The 24435-nt window shown below is 51.3% G+C and overlaps 2 protein-coding genes across 5 annotated transcripts in view; one reads left to right on the plus strand and one right to left on the minus strand.

The window, feature by feature from the left end:
• LOC119464571 (zinc finger protein jing-like) overlaps window positions 1-24435 on the minus strand; it is a 171250-nt gene that overhangs the window by 76139 nt on the left and 70676 nt on the right. The gene's annotated exons all lie outside the window — the stretch shown is intronic.
• Window positions 1840-19580, plus strand: LOC119464570 (cartilage oligomeric matrix protein-like). The gene is given in 12 exon segments (XM_037725588.2): window positions 1840-3472; window positions 4981-5331; window positions 6158-6417; window positions 6908-6923; window positions 6925-7143; window positions 8769-8801; window positions 8803-8979; window positions 11457-11678; window positions 14088-14276; window positions 15312-15618; window positions 18264-18502; window positions 19094-19580. Coding segments are annotated over 12 exon segments (3243 nt in total). The 5' UTR covers window positions 1840-2602; the 3' UTR covers window positions 19454-19580.

Here is a 24435-nt window from a genome sequence, read left to right on the forward strand (position 1 = left end):
AGCTCGTTCCTGGGTTTTCGCGCGAGGAAACAAATTCACACGTATAAAAGAGAAAGAGAGACCGATAGACAGATAACGCGATAGAAAAAGATTAGATAGATAGATAGATAGATAGATAGATAGATAGATAGATAGATAGATAGATAGATAGATAGATAGATAGATAGATAGATAGCGACAGAGAGAGAAGGCGGCAGAGAGAAAGACGAGAACACAGTGCATGCTAAACAGAAAGATGAAACTTCCCTTCCTAGACTCTCGGGGGGAGGCGTTAAGCCGGCGCCAAGAGCACGTCAAGGCGGCCCAGATTAATGAAGACGAAGTGACGCCGAGGGGAAGTGGGTTCGGAGGGGGGGTTCATGCCGTTCTCTCTCGCCGGCCCGTCTGTTTCCTCACGTTTCCAATCCCTGTCCCCCCTCTTCGACACCAATGAACTGCCTACGCTCCCGCTCTGCCGCTTATCGTTTAGTCACATGCAGCATTTGTGTAGGCTGTGGGCGCGGATAAACCTGCCAAACGGCTACAGCCCTGCATGCAGGCAAAGGGCCGGTACGGCCGAGGACGACTTTCAGAAAGCATAGAGCCACATTCCCCAACGATCCTCAGACCTGCAGGAAGTGCTTGCAAAGCCTGCGCGCCCGTAATTTGACGGAGATAAGGAAAAAAAAAAAAAAAAAAAAAACTCCGCCCAGCGAGTTACCCTGCACAAAATTTACGCAAGTACGCGAATTATATGAGGACAATGCTGATCACTGCCTTCGTATATTACCGTACTTGCATACTTTGTAACCACTTCGCAAAAGTACGAAGACGATTCTTTGCCATCGCTGTAGGAACAAGCTTAAAATTCGAAAGGACAATGCGTCCTGCTATAAACAAATCGCAGTAATCGCAGTACGCGAGCAACAATGCTAATTCCGGAATCGAGCCATCAAATCTGACTGTTTTCAAGCTGACGTGGCGAGCGTAGGTTTCGGGGTCATCCACGGCCAAACTATTACTGTACATCGATAGCAAAACTCGCGCAATTAAGCTGCAGACATCGCGTGCTGCCGGATTCGTGGATCAGGCACGTACGCGATCATCCACACAGCTGTCAAGGCCTTAGTGCGCAGAACTCCACGACGTACGGTGCATTACAGCCCGCACTCTGACATGCTCGAAGTCTTCCGGGCAACTGCAACTTTCCTTTTACTCCACCTTCACCTTCGACTCAAGGCATCGCTGCCGTTTTAGGCTCTCTACGCTGCCGAGGCGAGCGCCATCTGTGTGGTGTTTTTGCAAGTAACCTACCCGGGCGCGCCACTGTTGGTATGGTACAAAATGCTGGAAAATGAGTTTGTGTTTGAGTTTCCTCGTAACAGAATTGTTTTCTCATACATTCAACTCACAATCCGACGTTATCCTGTCTGTAGGTTGTGGTTAAGTCGAACTTTACGATTTTTCTCACGGATATTTTTTTGAGAAATTCAATTTTTGTTCACTAACGACTTGCGCCACTCGGAGAGCCTGCGCGGTCGGGTAGGTTCCGGTTGATTATTTCCGCCAACGACGCCGGCGAGCCCAGGCCAACGCCGACGCCCGATTTTCTGCGACACGGGCCCCTTAACGCTGGTGCGCTAAAAAGCTTAAAACGCCCATCCACTCCTGCCGAAGGCGAGCTATACGCGGCAAGTCCTGGATAACTGCACAGAACCCGATCCGACACACGCAGCGAAGCGCGAGCTATGAACATAAACAGGCGTCGGCTAGCCCGCGCATATCACTGGCGTAACGCAGAAACGACGGCTCCCCGGATAAGGCGTTAAAAGAGGCGAGGACAAGGCCACTACTATAACAGCAACGCCACGAGGAGGCACTTGCGACACACAAACCCCGAACGACGAACAGTGAAGAAGCAGCTAGCAGCCACCGAGAGATCGCTCAACGGGACAGGAGCGACTCCAGATGTGGCCGCCTCCCGCCACAAGTCGCTCGCTCGCCAACGTCGACGCCAGCGTCATCACAGCCAATCAGGGCAGAAGGTCTCATCCTTCAAGAGCGCCCACCCCCCTCTTTTCGCGCCATCTTCGTTCCATTCCCGTCGACCATCACACACACACGAGAGACGACGGCCTCCAACATTGCCGCGTGGAAAAAAAAAGGAATAAAAAAAAAAGAAAAACGCGAAAACCAAAATGCGACCCCGGAGCTGACTTTCCAGTCTTTCGGGCGACTCGGCAGCGGCAACATCGTCGCTAGAAAACCGACGGAAGGAAGGCCACGCGAACCCTTCGAGATCAAAAGTGTGGTGGCAACCGCGGCAACGACCTGTGCCCGTGGCATTGCACCTATCGGCACAAATACGGCCCGCTCCGGTACGTTTCTTCCCGCTCTACCGCCGAAGGACGACGTCTTGTTACATGAACCTTCAACACTCAAAACCTGGCGCTTCGAAAGCAGCAGCGACCGCACGCCAGGCTGACAAGTGAAAGCGCGTCGCCGGCAACGCCTTCCCGCCGGTCCTAGGAGGACCACACCCGTTGGACCTTCGCGGTGACGTGCGTCCCTTGAAGCTGTACGACAGTTGGACGGAGGCCGCCCAAGGACTGTTCTTTCGGCCATGACGACACAACCCGACGCCCTGAGGCTAACTACGCGGTCGCTAGGAATAGCGGCCGTCTTCGTGCTGTCGTCGGTCTTCGGCGGGGCGACCGGCGACGGCCGGGAAGGCGGCGGTCCTCCCGAGGCCAGGTCGTACCTCACGCACGACCTCGACCTCTCGTCGACGCTGTGGCAAACGCTGTCCTCGACGTCTCCGTCGGGGCTCGCCGTCACGCTACGCGACGCACCGCTGAGGCCCCGGTTCAGCCAGGAGCAGGCGCTCCTGGAACTACAGTTCACGGGCGACACCACGCACGGTCTACGACTGGCGCTCGAGGGCGCCCAGAGGAGACTTCGGTTGAGGTCCACCGACGTCGACACCCGAAGAGGCATCGTGAACGGCTCGTCGTCGACGCCGCCGACGTCCTCGGCGGTGGACGTCGACGGAGTGCCCCGGGAGGTCGTCCTCCTGTTCTCGACGTCCGAAGGACAGCGGGACCCGATGCCCAACACGGACGTCCACGTCTTCCTCGACTGCCAGGTACAAGAGCAGCTGTCTCTCTCGCTTCCACTGAAAGAGATGGCTCGCCAGTCGACCGGTCTCAGGGTCTATCGAGACAAGAGGATCAAGGTGGACACCGTGCGTGACGTCACGGTGGACAACGTGCTCCGCAGGGCGTCCACGTCCTGTAGCAGACGGGAGGCCCTGACGACGCCCTCGGCGACGGCATATAACACCAGAAGCGGCAGCAGCAGCAGCAGCGGCCGAATGGCGATGACCTCCGAGGGAGTCGTCCACAGCGACGAGGCGTCCGGCGACGTACATTTCCGCGGAGACCTCGGTCGCCTGGCGACCCGGGCTCTCATCGATCTCATCGACATGCTGAGCGTAAGCGCCGATTGATTATTTATGTTGATTTTTCAATACGGATTGTCAAGAATCGGGTACGTGTTATTGGATATACCATTATGACAACTACGTTTATACTTTGCTCATATCACAAATGTTCCAGCGCCGAAAAGAACATGCTTACGACCTGAGATTGGTGTAAGAGCTATGTGCGCAGCCGTAGCTCTTCATAACTGAGAATTTCGAAGCACTATCCTATCACTGCACTGCATACAGAAGACACACGAAGATTAAATGAACAGCACTATCTTGATAGACTGGAAATTTGACATCCCGTTTGTTGCGGTATAGTTATTTGTGCTTTATCTTTACTGTTGTTACCTGCCCGAAGCTCAATTCTGTGATTTCGCTACTGCACAAGAAGCAAACAGTTCCCACCAAAGTAGGGAACTACTGTTCATCTGAACTGAACACCACAGGACACGCCAGCGTGGTTAAGCTGACACTCTTACAACATGTCCAGGTTATGTATTATGCTCAATTAAAAGAAAAACCAGACAGTGCATATATATAAAATCTGCATGACCCACTGAATGAATATTGTTAAATTTATCGCGCGACTGAGCATAACTGCCCCAGTCCGTAAAGTGCTTCGGTGTAAATTGAGAGTTTTAGAGCTTGTTCGTAAACTTCTTGCCGTTCACGGATTGCCGGGTCACCGCTAGCCGTGGACGGCAGTAGCATGCAATAACAACGGTGGTAGCAACATCTTCTGGAAGCTTTGCGCCACTACTAATGCATTTGAATAATTTGTGTCACGTCAGTGTTCTCGCCATAGATCATAAACGCACTGCACGTTCACGAATATGGTCTCCATCAAAACCCCACCCGCAGTTAAGTATAATACGATAGGTCACTGCAGTATTAACGTGGTGAGCCCACAGACCGCGTTAACGCGTTCCAGCGCGACTGTCGTCACCACCCTTGCTGCGGTCCCCAGTTCCTCCAAGTAGGTTACCTCGATGCGTTCTCCCTAAACGGGAAAGAGGGAGCGCATTTAGGCATCCTCTGCTTGGTAAGGTGTCGCTAAAGGCGTTGTTGGTGCAGTGCACTTAATTATCCGTATAACCCGGTATTACCGGAAACGGTAAGGAGTTTACGAACAGGCAAGGACTTTCTACTACAGTCACACCCGGATATATCGAACCCGGATATAACGAATTATCGTGTATAACCAACAGCTGTAAAATCCCCTTGAAAATTCTTGTATAAAATTTTTATTTTATACATCGAGTTACTGATACATCGAACTATTCCGCGATCCTCTTCGAGTTCGATATAACCGGGTTCGACTGTATGTTATCGATCTGTATTCAGCGCGAGTCCCGGGGTCCTTCTTCCACGCACGTTTCGTTGAATGTAGATGGCCGGACTATTGGAATAGGCCGTTTTGGGTGGTTGAGCCACGAACAGATATTACTCTGTGCCTATGTCTCGCTTTCATCCTCAACTCAACAACACCGCCGCTATCTTAACCCCCCACCCAGGAGTCCAAGAAGGCCATCGAGGTGCAGACGCGAGCCCTTCTGATGCTGACCGAGACGCTGTCCCGCTGCAGCCTGTGCCAGCGGCAGGGCCACCCCGAGGACGTGGTCATCAACGTGGGGGCAGCGCCCGCGACCTGCGCGAGCAGGCCTTGCTTCCGGGGCGTGCACTGCATGGACATGCCGCGCGGGGACTACCGGTGCGGGCCGTGTCCGTCGGGTTACACGGGCGACGGCGTCCGGTGCCTACCGGTAGACAGGTGCGGCCAGGAGAAGCCCTGCTTCCCGGGGGTACAATGCCGCAACACCCCCGGAGGGGGCTACCACTGCGGACCGTGTCCCGAGGGATTCCATGTACGCGGTTACGAGATTGATTGGATTATTGATTGACTGATTGATTGATTGATCCATTCATTCATTGAGGAACAGTTGATTGGTTGATAATTACAAGAAATAAAACATCGCAGCAACTTGATCAATGAAACACAAAACAACGCAGACGATGATGTGTTACTCTCTGCGTTGCGCCTGGGCGCGTTGCTTTCAAGCGGTCCTGTTGCTGCAGCTGTTTTTGTCGGTATGTCGCTCAAGAAACTAGCCCAACTTCGCGCTCTTATACGATGATTAATTGTTTCATCGACTGATTGACTGACAGAGCAGCCATGCTCACTGATTTTCTGAATAACCGGCCGGCTCACTGATGGACGTACGAACCACCGCTTTACACTCACTGAGCGAACCGATCGACCGACGAACTTACTGACGAAGCGACCAACCGGCAGCTCTGACTGACCGACTCCGTGAAACTAGCCGTGAAACATCTTATTAACAAGCCGTTGTCCCACCATGATTTAGCCTTACACTCATAAGTGACTGGGAGTTGCATGGTAGTTAACACACCCAGGTAAAACTCCCAGGGCTAGGCTTAGTACACGTAGTACCCGACTAGAGTGAACTGGAAAGGGAGGATGGGGAAGGGGCGTGAGGTGTCGGTGCGGTTGTCAACGGCCGCAAGTTGTTTTTCTCTCGGGCGTTATGTCGTTTTTCTTTTTTTTTCTCCTTATTTGATGTACAGTTCCAATGGAAAACAAATCTTTCCACGATTCACTAGGCACCACTGTGTGTTCGGGCTCCATATATGGTTATTACAGACAGAGCAATGTGCCTCCTCGCCGAACAGGGCAACGGCACCCACTGCGAGGACGTGGACGAGTGCGACGCGGCCAACCCGTGCTTCCAGGACGCGGCGTGCGTGAACGAGTCGCCCGGCTTCCGGTGCGGCCCCTGCCCGCGCGGATTCGAGGGCGGCGAGCACCGGGGCGTCGGCCTCGTGTTCGCGCGCTCCTCCCGACAGCAGTGCCGCGACGTTGACGAATGCGCCGACGGACGGAACGGCGGCTGCGTGCCCAACTCGCGCTGCATCAACACGCAGGGATCGAGGTTGGTTCCACGTCGTGTCCGCCATAGTCTATGCCACGGCTCTTATACTCAGGCAGGAGTATACAGAGTTTGGGCTGCATTCTAAGAAAAAGTTGGGCGACGCTTAAGCTTCGCCTTTAAGAGTGAAACGCGATAGCATTCGAAGGTCCCTGACTGCTACTCACGCTTCCCGGCAACTGCAGCTTACGCAACCGCAATCTTTAGCAGGAAGCGCTTGCGGCGAACGCTATGCACGAAGCCGAGCTTTCTGGTTATTTTTCTTGCTTTCCCCCTGCACGGCCGGCGCCGCCGCTACCGCGGATGCGAGCGCTATCTGGTGGTGCTGCAAGGAACCGAGCGGCGCGCCGCCGCTCTGTGATTGGTGTATAATTGATGGACTGGTGCTGTGATTGGCGTATAAAGAATTTCCACTCGGGAACCTTTGTCGTTCGTCCGGATTCGTCACTATACGAGCACTTTTTATTATGTCTTCTGCCTATATTACGAGCAGGGTGTGCGGCGAGTGTGCTCCCGGGCTACCTGGGCAACCAGACGGCCGGCTGCCACCCGCGGCCGGGTACCTGCCCCGACGGGACGCTGTGCGACGCCAACGCGGACTGCGTCCCGCCCCGCGCCGGTGTGCAACGCCACGACGAGGAACGGGCGTACGGGTGCCGCTGCCGCGTCGGGTGGGCCGGAAACGGACGCCACTGCGGGCCCGACAGGGACCTCGACGGGTGGCCAGAGGTGAGGACAACAGGGGCACCTTCCTGTAGTGTAGTATGCCAGTGTCCTTCGATACTTTTTCTTTGCTGGTCGCGAAACTTTAGGGCAAGTTGATGGCCTCGGAGATCGGAGAGCGCACGACGCCCCGATGTCGGAGGCGACGGCAAGTTTCATGTAGGACAGAAGCTACCACTAGGGGCGCTACTGAAGACAATGATTCTGAAGTGCACAAGTAACTGCAACTGAAAAGCGTGGACACAAAATGGAGGAAGAGGTCAAGAAAGTTGGTGGCAGCCAGGTAGAGGGTAATTGAAAGTGTAAATAGACAATCAGGAGTCATCAAAATGAAAGTGACAGAAACCGAGACGGTGAATTGGATGCAACCAATGGAAACAAAAAAAGACGATGGAGATTTACAAGAATGCAATGAAGGAAATTAGAAGGAAAAATCTGCACGATAAAACAAAGGGAAGTGACTTTCTATTTGAGGATCGAGCCCGGTTGCCTAAGGACCAAAACAGCAACGCCTCGTTTCAAAGATGATGCCAATAAATCATCATCATCATCATCCGGCTACAATTGCCACCGGTGTCGTCGGTTTGCTTTCGCGTATTCCGTCGAAAAGACTCGTTCATGTGGTCCTCTGATCCCCTTTTATTTTATTAGCTTTTAGCATTTAACTTATTGGTCTTCCACTCGCTTGCGCGGAACTAACCAGCAAAACCTCGCAGCGAAACAATAGCCTGAAGATCACTCCAGTGACGACAGGATAGTCTTGTCACGATGTACTGGCAGTGCAAAGGAATCCTTGTCAGGGTGGGCAGCGTATACGAAGCTCTCGCATAGCGTGACGTAAAAAAAAAAAAAAAGGAGTAAAGGACTCTGGCAGTACTTTCTTTTAAACTGCAGCTTTCTTTCAACAAACCTTTGCCAAAGCTGGTTCATTTCCAAGAACCGCGCGACAGACGAGAAACAAAGAAGAAAAGGGAACATATGACCCATCTTGTTCTTTCGGATGCCGTCTGTCGCGCCTATTTTTAGAGCAATGTGTTCGAGCCAGTTCGCCCAGCTGTCAAACGCTATACAGTTGCGCTGTTCATTAGAACGCGTGGTAGAGCTATAGTGACACACGATCCGTGCAAGAGGGCGGCACCTGAGTAATTTGACACTTTCGGTGTACGGGGTTCTTCAAACATGCAGCCTGCTCGGAGCGCGAGCAGTTTCGCATTTCCCACCCCATATCGAAATGCGGCCGCCGGCAAATCGAATCCGCGACCCTTCATGCCCAGCGCAACAGGATCCCGCAGCTATTCAGTCGAACGCGGATATATCGAATCGGAAGGCGATTACAAAAAAGTTTGATGTATAGGTAAATCGATATATCAAATAAAACCTTTATAGAGGACTTTTCAATGAGATTTCACAGCTGTTTTATACAAGTCGGACGCGGATAGATCGAATCTGAAGGGGATCACAAAAAAGTTCGATGTATAGGTAATTCGATATATGAAATAAAATTTTTATAGAAAGTTTTCAAGGTGATGTTACTGCTGTTCGTTATACACAATAATTCGTTATATATGGGTTCGATACATCCGGGTTCGAATGTGTATACCGTGCGGTGGGACGCGGTGATTTGTTCGCAGGTGGCGCTGCCCTGCAGACAGGCCCGCTGCCGCCCAGGACAACTGCCCGGGCACCCCGAATTCCGGCCAGGAAGACGCCGACGGTGACGGCGAGGGCGACGCCTGCGACGGCGACGCCGACAACGACGGCGTGCCGAACAACCCGGACAACTGCCCGCTGGCCGCCAACCCGGGACAGGAGGACAACGACCCGGACGGACCCGACCACCAGGCGAGTATATAGTCGCGACGCCGTCCGTTCCTCGCGCAGAACTTAAAAAAAAATTGAATTCTGGGGTCTTACGTGCCAAAAACCACGATCTGATTTTGAAGCACGCCGTAGTGGGGAGAGGGGGGGGGGGGGACTCCAGATTAAAGTTTTATATTAGGGGACGCAAGCTCATTGCGTACGCATGAGCTAGGGGCCACGGTATTGAACGCAAGCGGCTTGTATACGCAATACCATGGCCCTAGTTCTTGCGTACGCAATGAGCTTGCGTGCCCTGAATCTAAAATTCTCTATTAGCTTTGACCAATTGGGGTTATTTAACGTGCACTTACATCTAAGTACAACACGAACGTTTTCGTATTTCGCCCCCAATCGACGTTCATTTCAATGTGAATCATGAAGTGTTTAGACTGACATCTACATAAAGGGCGCTATAGAGTTTGGGGGGGGGGGGGGGGGGAGTGGTTCAGAAGAGTAATTCGAGATTCAACGTTACCCTTGCGCCCAAGCGCTCCCATGTATAAAGAAGAGGCAATGGTAGTGCAGTGTTAAAACATCGCTCGTAATGATAAAACAGAAAAAGAAAAGTAATGACGCGTTCGCACGGCGCCTTTGATCGGTCCGCTCAGCCGCAGCGACCTGAAGCAAATCAAAAGGAGATTGAAAAAAAAGAAAAAAAAAAGCCTAGTGTTTGAACCGACGGCTCCGACGATCGATTCCTTCACGCACGACCCGAGAAAGGATCGACTTGCGTCTGGGTGCCGCTCCGAAGCCGGCCAGGTCCCACGGGTGCATTGTGTACTCGTGAAGCGCCCCGGAGGTTTTTATTCAACGTACACGTAGCTTTCGTACAACGCGCCAGCTGCACTCTAAAGCAGCGGTAACGTTTATAAAGGCGCACATTTTCACGCACGTATAGTTTGCAGAGTAAACATTTCCGCACACTTAAGGATGCCGGTTTGTCCTCACTGCTAAATAACCTTGCCCTTAAAGCTTTGCGAAAAAGTGCGCATGACAGGCAGCTTACCGCTATTTTTGAAGACAACAGTCTACAATCATTGCACTTTACCGCTATACTGGGGCACATGGAGCAACACTTAACAAAGAGTCTCTAACAAAGCGATGGTTGTTAAAAGTTTAGGTTAACTTGTCACAAAAAGTAGCCACATACGAAAACTTTTGCCACCATCAAATAGTCAGTCTTCTTATCCCTAAGGCTAAAGGTGTTATCCAAGCGACAAACCGCACCCTTAACGATTTGGTCGATAACACGATGGATGATACGATTTTCGGATGATACGCTTTATTTACCGGTTATTTTTTTCCGGTTCCCGTGAAGCACGCATCAACGAGATTCCACTGGTTCAAAACCTCAGTTTCCGGTCCACTCCGGTCGTAGTGGCTAAACACGCGCCTCGCGTAAAAAGCACTCAATGAGACTAAAGTGTGCAACCGCAAATCTGCTCGTTACACATTCACACACGCCATATTCGAATCCGCACATCAAGAGTGATGGCTGCTTAAAAACCAACTCGTTGTTCCCTTTCATGTTGGCTCGAGGGGGACGTGCACGCGCCACCTGGCGAGCCCTCGCAGCAGGATGTCTACCGGTTGTCCGCATGTGGAAAGCTTACGTACAGTGCGAGCCGATCGATATACCTCTGCACGCATCGATACGTCTGCCGCGAACACAATTACGAGCGCGCTCGCCTCACGCGACCGTCGAGGCGGAAATGAGATTCTCGCGTGAGAAGAAAGAAAGAGTGAAAAACATGTGTACCGTCGACCCTGGCGCACTTCCAGTAAGTGGGAAAACTACGAGCACGCGCGCGTGCGAAGGACAGAAAGTGGTCGTTGGACGCCCGTTTTCGGAGGCACTGCGTTTGATTAATAGATTGATTGATTCACCTATTTCTTTATTTACACATCTATTTATTGACATACTGATTTATTTATTTATTTATTCATTTATTTAGATTTCTTATTCTGAGAAAGGATTATAGAGAAGTGTACGCAAACTTTTGGATCCCAACCGAATGGCTTGTTCGAATCCATTCATTATTTGCGCTGGGAAAAACACAAAAAGGGAATGAAGCAGCTAAACTATAGACTAACTTCTGTATAGTAACAAAATGGTAACTACAATTAAGCGTTTCATAGAAGAGTTTTTTTTTTAATGAACATGGAAGTTAGGAAAATATTCATCATCACCATGAAAGTTCTCAATTTCACTTTTCGCCGCTTTGCAAGTCATTACCATATAACCTTAAAAAAAGAAACAGTTTTTTAAATAAACAAAAAAACTTGGTGCCTTCCGAGTAAATTCCCACCCCATACCTCTCTGCGTATACATTCCAAAAATCACGGCCGCCGCCGCCACCGCATCCTCTTGACGTGACACTCCGAACCGTGGTTCTATATAAGCCCGGATGCTTAGCCGTTGTCACGCGTGTTTAGCCGCGCGCTCGTGCTCCCCGCAGGGCGACGCGTGCGACAACTGCCCCCTGGTGTCCAACCCGGACCAGACCGACTCGGACGGCGACGGACGAGGCGACGGCTGTGACGAGGACGCCGACGACGACGGCGTGCCCAACGAGCGCGACAACTGCCCCACGGTGCGGAACAGGGACCAGGCCGACAGCGACGGGGACGGCCTCGGAGACGCCTGCGACAACTGCCCCAGGGTCTCCAACTACGACCAGGTGGGTGGCTGAGTCGGTGCGCGCGCGCCCGAGCTACGGCAACCCACAAATGCGCAGTAAAACATTTGGAGGACGCTTAAGCTTCACATTTAAGATATAGCATTCAAATATCCCTGGCTGCTTATTTTGCTTTTTTTTTCTCGTATATTCAAATTACAATCCGACGCTATGACGTCCGTTGGTTGTGGTTAAGTCGTACGTACTTTGACTTCTCTGACGAGTTTAACTTTGAGACATTCAATTTTTGTTAGCTAACGCCTTGCGCCACGAGAAGCCGATCGAACCACCCCGACCGGGCGGCGGATGATGTGGTTCGGCATCATTAGTTCCGCCAACGACGCCGGCGCTTACGCTGGCGCCGGATTTTCTGCGACACGTGAACATTAACGCTATCGCGTTAACCCGTGCGCGCGCGACGCACCTGTCCAACGCCTCCTAGATAGCACGAGGCCTGTGCACTTCAATCCGTGACGTCACGCTACCTACCCTGCCCGACTGCCATAGAGTCTAATAGGGATAGTCCCGAGCAAGCCGCGACGATTTTGACATCACCGCGCTTTCGTTACGCCGGGCTTGACAGTGGCAAGTTTGGTTCAAGTGCCATGACGTCATAAATCAGAGTGCAGGGATCTGCTATCCAGGAGGAGGTGTTCACCTGTCATGAGCGGCAGCGAGGAATGACGAAGTGGCCGCAGGGCGTGGTTATTACGAGCTGGGCCCAGTACGTCAATTCGCCGTTTTTTTTTTTTTTTTTTTGTCTAATTCCACAATAGCGTTAGCTCGTTTGAACCCCCGTATTCTCAAACGATCCACGACTCGAAGCTCTTCCTTCGTTCCACCGAGTTGATCACAGCGCGAACCGTCGGCCGAAGAAGCGACGCTTCTGAAGAATTGTCGTGGGTTGTCATTGAAGCGCAGTGACTACTTGTGCCGAGGGCCGGCGCTGTCATCCACTTTCCGGTCTAGGTAGTCAGCTAGCCTGCCTGATTAAGTCAAGCAGGCTAGGTGACTATTTGTCGCCGCCCCGTTTCAAAGGGGATGCCAATAAATCATCATCATCATCATCATCAAGTCTTGAGTCTTGAAGAAGAGAAAAAAATTACTCCATCTCCCGCTAAAGAGAACCATGTGTGGATGCGAAGCAGCGGGGAGATGGTTTCGCGGCAGCGGCCCGAGCGCTCATCGCGGCGCTGCCCAGGAGAGAATGAGGCGCGCGCGCTCCGTCATTTTCATACCGCGGAACTACCATGGCGCCCCCAGCGGAGTATGCAGCTGTCGCACCACCTGTCGTGCGCGCCACTCCGGATTCCTAGAGGAGAGAAAGGGGGTGTGCGTAGGAGAGGAGAGGGGGAGGGGACGCGCATGCGCTGTGGGGCTGTGGCGCGCGGGCGCCGCTCCGTAGGGGATTCCTTGAGGAGAGAAATGGGGAAGCGTAGGAGAGGAGAGAGGGGGAGGCGACGCACATGTGCTGTGGGGGTGTGGCACGCGGGCGCCCCTCCGTACAGGATTCCTAGAGGAGAGAAAGGGGGGATGCGTAGGAGAGGAGAGGGACGCGCATGCGCTGTGGAGGTGTGCGACGGGGGACAACAGACAGAGCTGCGGGCAAGAAATGCTTCGCATTCAAAAAAAAAAAACATTAAGGGAGAGATACAAAAATGCTAAAATGAAAGCATATATAGCATACCTGATTAACTCAAGTAGGCTAAGGGACCATTTGTCACTGCCCCGTTTCAAAAGGGATGCCAATAAATCGTCATCACTGAGCCGAGGTGGAGCGTTGAGCGGAGTAACGTTCTAGAACGCGGGGATAAGCCAATCAGATGTGACACACTGGCGGCACTGCAATTCGACAAGTGTTGTTATGATAACGTGAGTACGACATAGGTGTGACACCGTAAAGCATCGTACGACATAGTATAAGGTATGACTACATCGTGATATGGCATTGCAGCGCCATCCGTGTATTTCTTTTTGTCTCCGCGTTCCTGCTCGCGATATATGTAGAAAACAGTACTGATATGCTCACATCAGGGAACGCTGCGTGGTTTGAGGTGCCTATATATATATATATATATATATATATATATATATATATATATATATATATACGGGAACATACCGCGAATAACAGCGGGTTAACAACGCGCACTCCCTCTGAAAAGCTGGGCTAAGTTTCGATTTGGGGACCTCTATCGAAAGACTAACAAACAACGTCTTGCGGCAGCACAGAACACATGCGCCGTAATGCGAAACCATTTCCTCCGAGAAAAACACGCGCTGACAGCAAACAAAACGTCTCGTATAGGAGCTATAGAATAAGGGTCGGCGTTTCTATAAGGGTTGCACTAATTAACGCATATGGCCTCCTCGATCAACGCCCTAATTTCGTGCTCTGCTCAAACGCTGCAGGTGGACACGGACCGCGACCTGGTGGGTGACGCCTGCGACGACAACATAGACCGGGACAGGGACGGCGTCCAGGACAACCGGGACAACTGCCCCGACGACCCGAACGCGGACCAACTGGACACCGACTCGGACGGAGACGGGGACGCCTGCGACTTCGACAAGGACAACGACGGTGTGCCCGACAGCCAGGTCAGTGGACGGCAATCTCGAGACATGTAACGGGCTCCCCTTAGCAGCCAAACCTCCAATTTTTGTAGCAGTTGACAAGCAACTACTTCGTATTCTCACCATGGCTCTTCATTTCTTTGTTTGAAAGAGCGCTGAGAAGTACGTTACGCCAGCAAGTTCAGTGCACATGATTTTCTCTCTTGGTCTTTTCCTCCCCTTCCCGCAGTGCAGGGTAGCCAACCGGGCTCTGACATGGTTACAACCTCCCTGGCTTTCATTTATCCTTATCTCCTAATCTATTTTATGGTTATCTTCTAAGGTACTGATTTACTGGCACGCGGCACACAAACGCGGAATAATTCTAATAATACTAATAACAATAATAATAATAATAATAATATAAAATAATAATAATAATAATAATAATGGTGATGATGATACTTTATTCCCCAAAGTTACAAAGAAAGCAGCGTACATATCAGGCTCAAGCAATATCCACACAGGCCCCCTATGTTCCTGCGTATTGCTCTGCGTGAAACGCGAAGCACTGGGTGTTACGCTGCCCGAAACGCGAAGCACCCACACACACACATATGCTTCGCGCTTGTGTATGTGAAGGAGGGGGGGGGGGGGGTAAGTTACTGATTTACTGGCACGCGGCACACAAACGCGGAACCAGACACAAACGCGACACACGCACGAATTTGCGTGAGTCGGTTTGCTTCGCCTTTCACGTTTGTGTTTCACGCCTCGCCGTTAGCCTGTTTCCGGCACTTACTACGCGAAGCAGACACAGCGCTTGTGTGATTCGCGTTTCACGTTTGTGTTTCCCGCTTCGAGTAGTAGGTATGACTGATTCGCGTAGTAGGCAACTTAAGGAGGAGGAAGCAACTTTATTCAAGAGAAATTTTAGGACTTCGTAGATGGCCGCTTGTCTGCGGCGACCTCTTCCGCCCAAGCAATGATTGCTTTTTGTAATTTTTATTCGAGGGACCATAGTACCTTAACGACGGTCTGCACGTTTGCTGTCTTTCTCTCCCCTCAGCGACACTCAAGGACAACTGCGCCCTGGTGCCGAACCCGGACCAGCGGGACACCAACCGCACCGGGGTCGGCGACGCCTGCCGCGAGGACTTTGACGGCGACTCGGTGCCCGACGCCCTGGACGTGTGCCCGGACAACCGGCGTGTGTACGCCACCGACTTCCGCGCCTACCAGACGGTGGTGCTGGACCCGGAGGGCGACTCGCAGATCGACCCCCACTGGGTGGTTTACAACAAGGGCGCCGAGATCGTGCAGACCATGAACTCGGACCCGGGGCTCGCCGTGGGATTCCAGCACTTCGGGGGCGTCGACTTCGAAGGTGAGTCCACCGGCTACGCTCTCGCAAAAGTTGTGCGCTTTGATGGAGTGCCCTGGCTTGTGGAAACCGCGCTTTTAGCCGTACTACTGGCTAGAGAAACGGCTGTCATGGTCTTGCTGATGTTCAGTAAGGATTTATGGAAGAAAAACAAAAAACTGCACGAGAATTAGGAACCAGACACAAGAAAAAAAACTGAACGACCCATGCACTGACTGTCAACTGATTTAATATTTTCCAACAAGAAGTCATGCCAAGTCGCTCAGCTGTCAGTCGCATATAGTAAGTTTCAAAAACGACTCGGTTATCAGTTGAAATCACCAGACGTCCCGGTTTAGGCGGGAAAGATCCCGCTTTCATGAGAGAGATAGAACATCGTTATCGGACACCTATAGTCCAGTGCATAATGACTTAAGAACGGCCCTGGTCAAAAATGAAATCACAACTATGGCGTTTTCCATCCCAAAGCAACGCATTGGCTATGAGGGATGGCAAATAGCGTATGGATGGCTCCGAATTTTCGACCAGATGGGGATCTTTAACGTGCTGCACCTAACACGAGCTTTGTTCCATTCCACGCTGCGGTCGAGAATAGAATCCACGACCTTGAGTTTCACAGGTTTAAAAGAAAGGCAGTGTCTACTCTCCGGGCAGTCGGGAGAATTTCTGAAACGAATTTCTCCCGGCACTCACCCCCTATTGGCTCTCGGAAGGTTCGGTTAGGTTAGGTTAGAGCACACTTGCAGCCAGTCTTTCCCAACAGTTTGTCACGTGACTTCCGAGCACCAATTGGAGGTGAATGCCGGGAGAAATTCGTTTCAGAAATTCTCCCGGCTGCCCGGAGAACAGACAGCTGACTAAAAGAAAAGCACGCTAAAAAGTCAGCGTCACGTGAAGAAGTCGCACTGTCACTGGAACCATCGCAGGGAGTTGCGGAATCCAATCGCTTTCGCTAGTCACTTGTATGTTCTCCCGAAGATGAGGGAGGCAGAGGATACAGCCCGGCGCTTCCAAGGACCACTGCGCTATATAGAGTTCGTTGTTTGCTTCCTTCTTTCTTTGCTTTTCGGTGCTCTGTAAACACAGGTGCTCGCTCCTTATACCCTGACCGCTCACTTCCCAAGCTCGGCGTTTCCCAGCCCCGAAATTGCGCGTCACCGCTTTTGAGGGGTTGCACTTGAAACCTCTCGTCATTCGAGTGGCCTGACGAGGCGGCAGCAGCAGCAGCAGCTGTCGCGGGACTAAAGCGCGCAACACGTGGAAGAGGCGTACACACAAGCCGTGGCAGATGTGCACGCAACGCGAGACAAGCTCGTCGAGTGTGCAGGTGGTTGCCGATACCGGTTACATGGAGCGTCTGATTTTTTAATCTATATTTTTCTCGTTTAAATGTAAGCCAAAGTGAAACACGTCATAAGCTTATATTGGCGAACTACTATTTCAAAACTCTTAAAGTCATTTGCCAGAAAAAGGTCGATTATGAGTAAACGTGAGCGCCGAACTTTCATAACGACATCGTGTAGTCGCGGATTTCGAAGTAGTTTTCCGCGCAGGATTTCTGTGCGGAAGCCGACTTGGCGTAGCAAATTAAAAGCTTCTGAAACTTGCTAGGTCGAGTCCTTAGTTTCTCTTGAATAAAATGCAACGCTATCTTTACCAATACAGTCAGGCTGTTGAAAAGCAAAAAAAAAAAAAAAAGAAAGATAAAAAAACACGGTGCGAGATAGTTTTAAAGAGCTACGATGTTCGGTAATCAGACTTCTAAAGACTGCACACCACAGCTCTTTTAATTCCATCTTGTACTTGGACAGCCACGCTAACATCTCCAGCATATCATTAAAGCACATTTCTCTCTTGACATTTTAACCTTTTTAAGCTTGGCTAACCTTACCTGGGACACACAGTATAAACAAATAAGTGGACCTGAGTTGACGCTGTCAAAACTAATGACGTCATGGCCAGCTGGAATGAGAGCGGAATTGAGGCGCCGCCGCACAGATCAGTGGTCGCCGCTAATTTTTCTTTCCTAGTAGTGTCTCACCAAGCGTCCTCTCCTGACAGAGTGATCGCTCTGCTATCGCAGAAAGGTATATTTCTTTTTCATGCTGCCGGTGACGCTTAAATTGGTTAGGTCTATCGGTTAGCTCTGAGGCGTGTGGGCGTTGCGACGCAATTGCACAGCCTACAAGATCCGCCCGCGTTCCAAGCCACATTATATATAACATTGCGAGGGCACATATCAATTCCACTGAAACATTCCGCATGCCATTCCAACCATTCTATATGCTTTCCGTATAATTCATGCGGAATCTATATCGACGCCGCGTAAATTCCGTGTAATTTCCGTGAACATCGTACGGGAAACATATGGAGGACATGGGGTACTCCACACGGTGCATACGGTGTTGGAGTACATACGGGTATACGTTGAAGTAAAGTTGGCGAAACTTTAAACCATCTTCGGGATTGGCCCAGTGTAGTCCGCTATAGACAGCCGTCCACGAAAGGGGCGCTGGGGGAGGCTCAAAGAAACCTCCGCTTATTACGTACAACCCCCACTTTAGCGTCATGTTAAAGCTCGCGCGACACAAGCAAACAGGAAACAGGGCGGAGTAATTAATAAGAGAGCGTGTGTGTGGTTGGCGCAGGCACCTTCTTCGTGGACACCGAGGTGGACGACGACTACGTGGGCTTCGTGTTCGGCTACCAGGACAACGGCCACTTCTACGCCGTCATGTGGAAGAAGAGCAGCCAGACCTACTGGCAGGCGACGCCCTTCCGGGCCGTGGCCGAACCGGGCATACAGCTCAAGCTCGTCCACTCGGACACCGGGCCGGGGGAGACGCTCAGGAACGCGCTCTGGCACACCGGACACACGCCGGGACAGGTATAGAAGTACTATTGTATAAAACGCGCACCATTCCTTTCCAAACAGCCATATGTGGACGCCACAACTTCGAGCACAACCTTCTACCGAGGAATTATGGGACAATGTTGAAGAGAAAAATAAGCTAAGCTGTATTAGTAAATTACCCTTCTAGAATGCCCAATATTACTAAATTACCTTTATAGAATGCCAAAGAAGAAGAACAGGGGGTTCCGGCGCCAAAATTTAAAAAGAAAGAAAGAAGAGAAGAAAATATAAACTTGGTACTCATTGCCTCTTCTAATAATCGACTTGATGTCGAAATTAACGAACGTGGAGTTTTTCTAAGAATACATGGTCATTATAACTATTAAGGCGCCAAAGAAAAAAAAAACACACACACACAGCACACAAGTGAAGACAACGGGACAGAGCACAACTCACAACTGCTTTATTTGTCCCGTTGTCTTCTCACGTGTGCTGTGTGTTTCTTTGGCGCCTCAAGATAATAGATACCAACTTGCCGAACATGAAGTTCTCCTAAACTAAAATACATCCGTTTAACTTCGGTGTCCCCTTTAACCTTGAGCATTTTTCTTTTTTTCGGCGCAGGTGCGCCTCCTGTGGCGCGACCCCCGCAACGTGGGCTGGAAGGAGAAAGTGGCGTACCGCTGGCTGTTGCTGCACCGGCCCGAGCTGGGCCTCATCCGGCTGCGCATCTTCGAGAGCGACCAGATGGTCGCCGACTCCGGAAACATCTACGACTCGGCCCTGCGGGGAGGACGACTCGGGGTGTTCTGCTTCTCGCAGGAGGCCATCATCTGGTCCGACCTGGTCTACCGTTGCAACGAGGCGCTACCGGACGCCGCCTACCGAGACCTGCCGCCCGAGCTGAGGAAGAAGGCGCGGCGGGACAACGTGACGCCGTCCCAGGTGCCCCTGGGACCAGTGTTCAACGACAACCTGGTCTAGCCGCGGCGGACGGGTCGGGGAGATGTCCTGGCAGGAAAGCTTCGCAAGGTCCTCTTCCGCCCGTTTCCCCTGCGGCTACCCAACGACCGTCGACGCGGGAATAATAAAGAAACAACGACTTCTCAAATACAGTCGTCGGCCATGTCGTGCTGAGTTACGAAGGTCTAGGTCTCCAAAGCTAATACTGTTTTTCTTTTTTTTTTTTTTGCAATTGTCATGCGGGTAAACAAAAGAAGGGAGGCTTGAACCGGGCTGGTTGGCGTTACATATTGTTACGACCAGCGCAAAAGCAGACACAAACACACTCGTCACTTCTTTTTTTGTATGCCTGTGTGTGTCGCGTGTGCTTTCGCAAGCTGGTCGTATCTATAAACAAAAGCAGCGGCGCCCGGGTGGGCACCAAAGAGAACGGGGACACTTGACTACGAGCAGGGCCTTCGCAGCAAAGTCATTTTTATAAAACGCCTTTTTGTTTAACCTACCGACAGGAACGAGCCTGCCTTCGGCGAATAGTACATTATCTCCCATACTAAAACCACGCTTTGTGCTAGCTCATTCCTTGGGGATAAGGTAACAATTACGTTCTCGCATCATTAACGTTTTGAGTGATTTGGTGCGTTCTTTTTCTTTCTTTTTCTTCGTCTCAATCTAATGTCATGACAACACTTCGCCGTCAGTGACTGTTCATGCGCTGTGCTGTGAACTGAACTATGTCAACATGAGCAGAGACTACTCGTGCTTTATCACAGGTCATGCGCTGACCCCACATTACGCACGACTGGTACATGCCTGCAACTTTGCCAGGTTCAAACTACGTTTGCGTAGGGTGTGTATATAATAAGAGATGTAACAGTGCAAAGCTAGGGCGTAAGCTTTTGCCGCCTGAGGTTCTTTAGCATTCCCTTATATACATGCATACAAGATGCGATGCTGCGTTCTGGAGTCATCGGAATGCGACCGCCGAGGCCGGATATCTAAATCACGACCTCGCGCGCGGCAGTGGATACGCCATCGCCCTCGAGCAATCGGAGCGGATCTTCGCAACCTTTTTCCCGCCAAAGAACAACCCTTCACCGACCTATGAAGTGCACGCTTCCGCACACGTCTAGATTGACCCACACAAGATGGCCCCGGAAGCGGAAATAAAGCAGCTGGCGCGCGAGCTGGTGCCGTTGTACTATAGCAACCACTTCTCCCTTACTACATCAGCGCTGTTTGAAAGCCAGGGCTTTCAGAGACTTGCGATACCTCTGGTGGTGCAGGTGTCTCCCTCACTTTTATTTACGTTTCTTTTACAACAGAGGGGCGCAAAAACTTGCCGTAATCGGGAGGCCGCCGCCATCTTGTGTAGGGCAACCTAATACAGTCGAACCCGGATATATCGAACCTACATACAACGAATTACACTGTATTCTGTATAACGAACAGCAGTAATGTCCCCTTGAAAAAAATGCATAAAATTTGTTGTTTTATATATCGAATTACCCATATATCGAACTTTTTTGTGATCCCCTTCAGATTCGATATATCCGGGTTTGAGTGTAGTGTTGGAAAGGTCTACTTCCAGTTCATGTCGCGTACGCCCCCATTAAAACAAAACCGGAACTTCTTGCAGACGACACCGCTTGTCTTCTTCGAAAAGGGCGGTGTGCGGCAGCATCCTGTTTGCTACGCGAAGCAGTTCAACGAGGTGGATCGAGCCAGTCGATTCACCCTTCCGCGAACTTGCTCGCGGGTCACCAACAAGAGGCAACGGACTCGCGCACTCTCGTGCTTTACATTATGCGCTATACCTGCAGCAACCTTGACCGCCAGCCAAGATTCCACAACAAAGTGACCAGCAAAAGAACGCGGAGATGGCAGCGAGGCCGATGAAATCGTCGAGACAAGAAGCGCGCATACCGCAACAATGTAACAACAAAGAGCACGGCAGGACGGAATTCCAGCAGGCGCACGGCGAACACGTTCGCGTACGCTTCAAGGGGATAACGCTGAGGACACGAACAACAACAACAAAAAATAAGGTGAAATGTTCGGGACAGAACACGAGTGAGCGTCGACACGCCTGGCTAACGAGACATGATACTTCGGCGAAAGAGCCGGAGGTCCAAAGCAACAAGAAACAGGGGCTTCAACGCAACGCCCGCCGAACAGGTCTAGCAGAAGCAGCGTGCGTAAGCAAAACACACACACACACACACACACACACACACACACACACACACACACACACACACACACACACACACACACACACACACACACACACACACAAATAATAAAAGGGGAAGGAAAAAAAGTGAACAAAACGGCAACATGGACGAGAACAAGACAGAGAAAACCATTAACAAAAACGAGAGAGAGAGAGAGAGAGAGAGAGAGAAGCATTGTGGGAGAGAGTGTGTCTGACAGCTGAGAAAGAAGAGCCACCATGACCGAGCTTTATATATGCATGAGAGTGAAAGGCCCGTGCATCCGTCAAGAGAGTAGAAAGGGGGGAAGCTCACATAAACGGCGCGTTTACCGCTGCCCTCCAGACTCGACGACGCGGGACAGGCGTGGAAAAAGACGGGGGAGGGGGGGGGGGGGGGGGACCACCCAGCGGGCTATGCGGGCTGACGCTGCACGAGCCGAAGCCGGACGCCGCAAGAGAGTTTCTCCCCTACGTGCTTTAGAATTTTCACATACACACTCCCTTTTTAGAACGCCAGCTCGTACGTGTAGGAAAGGTCCACACGGTTCCAGTTTCAACTTGACACGTCTTCTAGTCTGCCGGCAGCTCGAAGCGCTCACATTAGCGCTTTCGTGTACGTGGACTGGACACGAACGAGTCGACTCGGAAGTCCGGTCGGCTCCCCCTACCCGACCCTACCTCGTTTACATGCACCTTGCCAAGCGGGATGCATGGGCGAGTCAAACGCAGCTAGGGAGCCTACATTGCATGTAGGCCCCCTAGACGCACCTCTTGCAGGCAAGCTCGCCTCGACGTTAGTTGGGCCCGACCCACCACGGACCCGACGCCTCGATTTCGACCCGACGAGTCAACTGGACCCAACTTTATCGGGTTCGCGTAAGCCTAGTTGCAGTAGGAAATGTACAAGCAGGAATCAACTCTACACCGACAATAAGGGTTCATAACTTGTTTGGTCAACCTTCGACTTCTGCACAGGAACCTGCCTTGGTTCGTGTGTAGCCACAGTATATAATAGAGTTCGTTCGGTCTCTCTTCGGCACCGGAGGCAGTCACCGGAGACAAAGCTAACGCGCTCAGCTAGCGTATCCACGAAGCGATCGAACGAAAGAATCAACGACGACTGTACACACGGAGCAGAGAAAGCTCCGTTGCTCAAAAACGTGACAACAAGCGCGAAAAAAAATCGCAGCCGAAAGATGTACCCGGATGGCAGGCTTCTATGCCACAGGAAAAGTGCCGAATGTTGATTCAAGTAGGTTGGTTCGTAACTCGCTTATATTCAGTTATTCGCACTCAGAGCACACACATGGTACGAGGCGTCTGAAAGACGGCTGGCCGTGGCTGTGCCAGCTTGACGAAACCTGCTCGAAAGATCGCTGCATGCGGTTATTGATAGAAGACGAAAGGTAGGGGACGGGGGGGGGGGGGGGGGGAGCGGCGCACTCGGAAGCACTGCACGGAAAATGCCGAGCTGCAAAGCGCCCGAGTGGAGCCGCATCGAAGGCGACGCGTTCCTCAAGTCCACCGGACCGTCACAAGGGGCGACGCGCCAGGCGATTCAAAAAAAAAAAAAAAGAAAAAAAAAGCTGCTCTCACTCGGCATTCCTGGAAGAGGCGTCCTTGCGACGCGACCTATGCGTAACACTTTCTCGAAAGGACTGCCGGCGCCAACGGCCGCCAAGACCAACCACTCAAACAGGATGCCTGCCATACCGGAGCTACGTATACTGACTCGAGAGGGTTTAGGCAGAAAAGGATCGAACGAGGTATGCGAGGCTTAAACTTTAATTTCACCAATGCAAACGGCGACAGACAACAATAGGGCGACGCAAAACAAGGACGAGCGTTCGTTAGTAGTAGTTAGTAGTAGTAGCCTTCGAAGGTGAAGAAGGCATAGGTCGGTAGAATAAGTGGGCCCTCACTCACCAATATTCTTTTTTTACGATACGCGCACTCACTCGCTCTCACCGGCACTGACTCGCGTTCATATTCGCTTCGACTAACACTTACCGGCACCCATTCACGCTTACACTCACGCCCGCTCATACTCACGCACAGTCACTCTCAACGATAATCACGCACGTTCATGTTAACGCATATTCACCCTCACGGCCATTAACTCTCGCTCATATACTGACGTCGACTCTCACTCCCCAACACTCGCGTTCACTCATACTGACGTATACACGTCACGCTCACCGGTACTCATTCACGTTCATACTAACACTTATTCACTCACGTCAACTCTCATTCACTGCCGCTCACTCACGGTTATATATATATATATATATATATATATATATATATATATATTACTCACATTCATGGGTATGATAATCATGACCTGCCTCTTGATAGAGGACACCTGAACCGCCTTGCACATGGAGGTCAATAAAAAAAGTGCGAGAAAATGGACACAAGGGGGCGCATTCGGCGGCGGGGCGATTAAGGTCCCTAGATGAAACAAGTCTGAAAACTTGTTTTATCTACGGACTTTACGGGCGATATCATTGGGATGTGTCCGGGTATGTTAGTGTATGGGGCAGGTTGGGAGAGGACACGTTATGTAGCTAGTTAGGTTAGCCTACGAGGAAGTGCAAGAGAGCGCAAAAAGGCACGTTCACGCTTCGATGCAGGAGGTGGAAGTCGAAGATGCAGGAAGTGGCAGACGAGAACATCTGTACTCTGTGTTCAATCCTGCCCAAAGGTGCCTGCGTGTGGTTCCTTGTTTTTGTGCATGTTATACCGAGCTTTTACCCGTGTTGCGTGACGTTCTGAGGGTATATAC

Source organism: Dermacentor silvarum, chromosome 9 (assembly GCF_013339745.2).
Source record: "Dermacentor silvarum isolate Dsil-2018 chromosome 9, BIME_Dsil_1.4, whole genome shotgun sequence".
Classification (NCBI taxonomy): domain Eukaryota; kingdom Metazoa; phylum Arthropoda; class Arachnida; order Ixodida; family Ixodidae; genus Dermacentor; species Dermacentor silvarum.